The sequence below is a fragment of the Rhipicephalus sanguineus genome, chromosome 6 (assembly GCF_013339695.2).
Source record: "Rhipicephalus sanguineus isolate Rsan-2018 chromosome 6, BIME_Rsan_1.4, whole genome shotgun sequence".
NCBI classification, from domain to species: Eukaryota; Metazoa; Arthropoda; class Arachnida; order Ixodida; family Ixodidae; genus Rhipicephalus; species Rhipicephalus sanguineus.
In genome coordinates, this window is record NC_051181.1 from 37,876,522 (window position 1) to 37,882,757 (window position 6,236).

General features: G+C 45.8%; 1 protein-coding gene across 1 annotated transcript; it reads right to left on the reverse strand.

The window, feature by feature from the left end:
* Positions 1-1,371: 1,371 nt before the first annotated feature.
* Positions 1,372-2,043, reverse strand: LOC119397823 (protein GVQW3-like). Its single transcript, XM_037665186.2, has one exon. It carries the CDS (start codon positions 1,916-1,918, stop codon positions 1,424-1,426), a length of 495 nt encoding a protein of 164 aa, XP_037521114.1. The 5' UTR covers positions 1,919-2,043; the 3' UTR covers positions 1,372-1,423.
* Between the last annotated feature and the right edge of the window lie 4,193 nt (positions 2,044-6,236).

Below are 6,236 nucleotides of genomic sequence, written 5' to 3' on the forward strand. Positions count from 1 at the left end.
TATGGAATCATCAGAAAACATTCGCAGCAATGACGTCAGGAGTGTTTGCCCGTTATGTTCGCTTTCGACTGGATTTTAAGCTTGGGCTGGGTCTCGTCTTTTCAATCTCAACTAGGCCTCGTCTGCGGGCCGCGCTCACGACGGGATCAGGAGTTAAAACGAGGCCCCCTAGGGGGCCATCGCCTCCTCAGGACCAAATAAAGTTATTCAGTCAGTCAGTCAACTAGGCCTCAACTTTTCCACAGTTTGGCTCTCTTGTTCAATTTATATATATTTTTTAAATGTAAGAAAGCGGCAACACACTGATCACACTGTGAACCGATGAACAATTCATGTGCCTTAACTCCGTAAGTAGATACTGAATGACGTCCTACACAAATTTTTATGTCTCCATTCAACGAGAACCTATGGATTTTTTTAGATTCAAGAACTAAGGCAAGAACAATCACTGACTTACACTTGACTTATCCTGTCAGCGCTGTTCTCTACAAATTGGCGGCGATTAAGTAGACATGAATAATCGATCACACATTCAGTGAAATTGTACGTGTCATGTGCAGTAGCGGCGTCGAGGCATGAGTAATAAGTTCGACAAAATAATAATAAGAACTAACAGACAATCAAGCCACGGAAAGTATAAGGGATGTTATTTGTAGTAGTTTTGATATAAAGGTGCAGAAATTAAATTGGACGAAAAGATAACTTGCCGCCGGCAGGGACTGATCCTTCAACCATCGAATAACGCGTCCAATGATCTGCGATTTGAGCCACGGCGGCGGTCATCCTCCCGTCCACTTTATGGGGTATATACGAGGTCTGCTAGAAAAGTATCCGACCTTTGGTGGAAGAAAAAAAACGCGTAATTGGAGCGTTGGAAACCTAATCCCCCTCAATGTAGTCACTTTGGGACTCCACACACTTCCATTGTTGGAAGCATTCTGAGAAGGCCTCTTTCGGAATGGAGTTTAGCTCAGCTGTCGTTGCAGCCATATTGTCCTCCCTTGTGTGAAATCGCTCTCCTTTCAATGTCCTCTTGAGTTTGGGAAACAGCCAGAAGTCGCAGGGGGCCATATCAGGAGAGTAAGGAGCCTGTTGAACTACAGGAGTCTGACTTTTCGCCAAAAAAGTCTGAACCAAGTGTGGGGAATGTGCAGGAGCATTGTCGTGATGGATGCGCCAGTTTCCTGTTGACCACAACTCAGGTCTCTTGCGCCGCACAGCATCACGTAGGCGACGGAGGACGTCCCTGTAGTACTCTTTGGTGATTGTTTGACCCTGTGGTGCGTACTCGTGGTGTACCACACCGCGGGAGTCAAAGAGAGCACTCAGCATACTTTGACGCTGCTGCGCACTTGGCGGGCTTTTTTGGTCTTGGTGACGTGGAATGCTTCCACTGTGATGACTGGGATTTGGTTTCCGGGTCTTACCCGTACACCCAAGACTCGTCACCAGTGATAATGGTGTTCATGAAGTTAGGGTCACTGCTTGTGAAATCCAGCATGTCCTGTGAGACTTCAACACGAAGTTGCTTTTGCTCCACCGTTAGCAGTTTCGGCACGAATTTCGCCGCAACTCTCTTCATGGCCAAATCTTCGGTCACAACGGAATGTGCAGAGAAAGTGCTGATGCCCACCTGTTCCGCAATTTCCCGGATAGTCACACAACGGTCCCGCATCACCACAGCGTTCACTTCGGCAATGACCTGGTCATTTCGGCATGTTGATGGCCGACCGGAGCGTGGCTCGCTCTCCACCGATGTGCGGCCGTCTTTAAACCGGCTGTACCACTCCTTAATCTGTGTGCGGCTCATAGCGTCGTCACCGAAAGCCGTCTTGATCTTCCCAATGGTTTCCACTTGGCTGTCGCCCAGTTTCTGGCAAAATTTGATGCAGTAGCGCTGCTCCAGTCGCTCCGTCATTTTCCTTGCAATGAAAAACCGACGAGAGCACTGCGCACGACCTCACTCAAACGCTGCGTCCCAGCGACTGACGCTATTGGCAGGCGGGAAAAAATTCACGCATGCGCACGAATGTTCAACGTCGGCTGATGCAAGCGCGCTTGTTTCAAATCCATCAGGCGCTTGCAATAAAAATAAGGTCGGATACTTTGCTAACAGACCTCGTATGTGCATTTAAACCTTGGAGTGTTAATCAGCGCCGCTCGTAGCCATTACGGCGAGTGTGGAAAACTCTATTTCTGTCTGCTCGCATCACGTAGAACGTGAAATTTTTACGAGCTGACAGCTGGCCAATCATCTATCGAATACTACCCGCAGGCACGAAGTCTGCCAGAACAAGACCCTTGCTATGGAAGTATGAAAGGAGGGGAATTATAAGGGCTCGTACCACGTGACACCAGCAGGCAGAAAAAAGAGTATTGCACACTCGCCATAATGGTTATGAGGGGCGCTGATTAACACTCCATGGTTTAAATGCATATATATACCCCATAAAGTGGACGGGAGGATGACCGCCGCCACAGCTCAGTGGTAGAGCATCGGACGCGTTATTCGAAGGTCGCAGGTTCGGTCGCTGCCGGAGGAAAGTTATATTTTCGCCCGCTTTAATTTTTCACGTTTATATCCCAAGTACTACATATAACCTCCCCTATACTTTCCTTGGCTTGATTGTCTGTTAGTCCTCATTAATGTTGTGTCTAACAAAGAAAAATGAGCCCTTATAATTCCCCATCTTTCGAGTAATAAGTTTGCAGTTTATAGATGCATATGTTTCTTTTTCGTTTTATTATTACATACAGGACTGTTCTTACGGGGTCCGTTCTTCTTTGTGTGGCATACACCATTGAGCTCTCGATGGCATTGTCCTTGGTGTTGTGGTTTCGAGGCTGTGACCCTCAACTCTCAGGAGCTATCCAAAATAATGATCAGGTACAGAGACACTTCTATCGCGTTCTGTGCTGCGAACGGAGATGAACTGCATCTTACTTCCAGAAGCAGAAAATCATTGACATCTTCCAAATACTGTTTTAAGTGACTTCAAAGCCGTTTTTATGACATTTTGAGCGCATGAAACTGCAAAATAAGCAAAGAAATTCGCGCAAACACTAAAAGTGATCCTGATATACGTAGACTTGCGCACGAGGAGGACGGGGGGGAGGGGGTGTGAACACCCCACCCCCAAATCACCTAAGGGCATAGGTCGGCAAAAAATATGGACCTCACTCAGACTCACTCACGAAACATATCTTGCCCTTAAGGTTCACTCTAACTCAGACTCACCAAACTTTTCCTCAACCGGACTCACTCGGACTGAGACTCATTATAATTTTTCGCAACCGGACTCACTCGGACTCAGACGAACCAAAGTATAATTCACTCGGGCTCACTCAGACTTAAACTCACAGGTCAATCTGAGCCTGAGTGAGTCGACTTATGAGCCCGTCAGCCTATAATTAGCTTTTTGTACCATAGTGTCAATGCTCTTTAACACCAATACCTCGCATAATCCGTGCTCTAGAAGCACATTTTGATCTCGTACCTTCAAATACGAGTTTTCAGAGTTTGCAATTCAGTAAGGACATTTTTATTGAAAGAAATTACTCAGATGAGATATTTTTATCAATAACTTCCCGTGAAAGAGTTTGCGGGGGGAAGTCAAGGCACCTCCTCCCCCTCCCCCACACTACTCAGGCCTATGATCAATAAATATTGAGCCGACGTATGAACGGTAGCGCGTGGAAGTATGTGTGAGTAGACGTGAGGGTAAACGCGAGTCGACATAAGGCTGACAGTAATGCTAAAGTTGAGATGATAGGACCATATATCGGCAAAACATGTGGAGCGCACTCAGACCCACTCATGAAATATATTTTGCCCTTCGGGCTCACTCGGACTGAGACCAACCAAAATTTACCTCAACCAGACCAACACGGACTCAGATTCACTATAATATTTCTCAACCGAGCCCACTGTGACTCAGACTCACAAAAATATGAGTAGTGAAGGGTTCCAGCAGGTTTCAAACGCGAGCACAAGAAAGGAACGCACAGGATCGCGTTTGAAACCTGCTGGAACCCTTTACTACTCATAATATACCAGCCGGCTGAGAAAACCACACTGCCAAATCACAAAAATATTACTCACCCGGACTCACTCAGACTCAGGTCGCGATCTGAGTCTGAGTGAGTCTGCAGAGTGAGTCGACTCCTGAGTGAGTTTGCCGACCTATGCCTTGAAGGGGGGGGGGGGGGGCAAAGTCTGCCCATACTTTTACTCAGTCAGACCAGTCCTGTCTTTGTTTAAAAAGCAGGGCTACGGCCACGCAGGTTTTTGACGACTGAAGGCACCTGACGTTGCCTTCCAACAGCTTTTTACTTAGTATGTGCAGCGCAAAAAAACGAGGACAAGAAAAGACACATAAACGACACAGACAACAGCGCTAGCCTGTTGTCGTTCATGTGTCTTCTCTTGTCCTCGTTTCTTTGTGCTGCACATACCTAGTATATAGCAAGCCATGTACCAACTACAACTAGCCCATCAACGGATTCTTCTTGAGCTGTTTACTTCCCATCTCTACGACTGGAAATACAAGGCAGGACATTGTGAGAAGCACATCATGACTACATTTTAATTTTTTCAACCATTGTTAAGCATGTTGTCTATTGGAATCAATTGTCTATTGGTGGGAGGGGAGCAGTGTAGGGGGCGCTGAGGCGAACTTTTTCTCCCTGGTGGGGAACACTGCGCACGCCTATGCTTATATGTGTTGGCTGAGTTCAAACGGAAAGCTTTACCAATTAGAGCCTAATAAATCATCAGGAAACTTGCTGTGCTGTGAAGCGTTCTTGCACTAATTTGAATCTATATGTTTTCTCTCGTTCTGTTAAACATAAAAAAATGTTTCGAGCAGATATTGCCCTACTACATTAAGACCCACCTACTGGAGTTCCCAGGTTTCACGGGCCTGTTCCTTTCCGCTGTTGTAAGCGCTGGAATGAGGTAACGTCAATTTATCTCAGCTCTTACTGTCGTTGGCAAACCTGCAGAACAAGGTATCTCAATTTCTTTGCAGCACGATATCATCTACAATCAATTCAATGACAGCACTATTGCATGTGGACGTGCTTCCTTATTTCTGCAAGAGCGCCACTTACGATACTCCGATGAGAACACAAGGGCTAGGTGAGTACTCGGAGCATTGCCTCAATGTACGTTATTTCAAACGGGTGCTATCGTAAAATATCATACCTACTACACTAAAGCTTTGCCCTGCTGTTCCAGCGTTTTGCTTGGGTGTCGCCATGACGCTTTACAGCTGCATATGTGCCTATATGGGATCCATTACTAGGGTGAGCCTCACTTTTTTTGCCATTATATTTTACCTATTATAACGTCAATCATCCACATCGTGCGCACACTGTTTTCACGCACTAATACGGCAGAGCCTCAGAGATCGGGGTTCTCCCTCATTTGTGCGCGAAGCGCAGAAATGCTTGCTGCAGAAAGGCAGTGCACGAGGCCAAATTTGCCACAAGGTTAACAGTTCGGCATGTAAAGACAGTCCAGTGAAAACTAGGCCTATAGAAGCACAAGTTTTTAGCACAGTGGGCAAGCACAAATTAACATACAATTTTGAAAACCTGACCAAACAACTGCAGAAATGGCAAGCAGACCTCACTATACGTCTCCACTGAACCTATTTGATTGAAAAAAAGTTTTTTTTTCCGCACGAAACATAAATTTGAATGCACTTAGAAGCAGTTAGAAAAATATTTTGCTGATTTGCAGTATACATTTTCGATACCAAGTGCCTTGAGATTTCCTTGCCTGGTAACTACAAAGGCTCGTTCAAATGAAATCGCGCATCTCCACATGCAGGCCGAGCATAGACAGGAAGTATAGGGGCTAGGTGCTAAGATGTACAATTATTTCACGAAATATATTGACCTATTTCTCCATATTTGTATCCAGTACATGTTTAACGTCTCGGTATCACGACATCCTAGCAGGCTTCAAACTTCGAACTGTTACAGTGTATATGGTTCGACTTCGACTGCCTTAGATGGAGTGGGCTGCAATCCACGATGTCGTTGCGACGTGACGCAAGGGTGCAAGAGCTGCGCCAATTGAGCTAATTTGATACAATTCCTTATTTTTGCCTCCAAGCTGAGAAAAAACAGTGAAATTTGTTCAAATAACGCCACGATGCGCCAAAATGCCCGACCAGCCTCAAAATTTTCTCAGTTATGCTAATTTTATCAAGAAATGAAGGCTGCGT

Coding starts and splice junctions, on each gene's coding strand:
- LOC119397823 (XM_037665186.2), bottom strand. CDS start 1,918: ATGACGGAGCGACTGGAGCAGCGCTACTGCATCAAATTTTGCCAGAAA.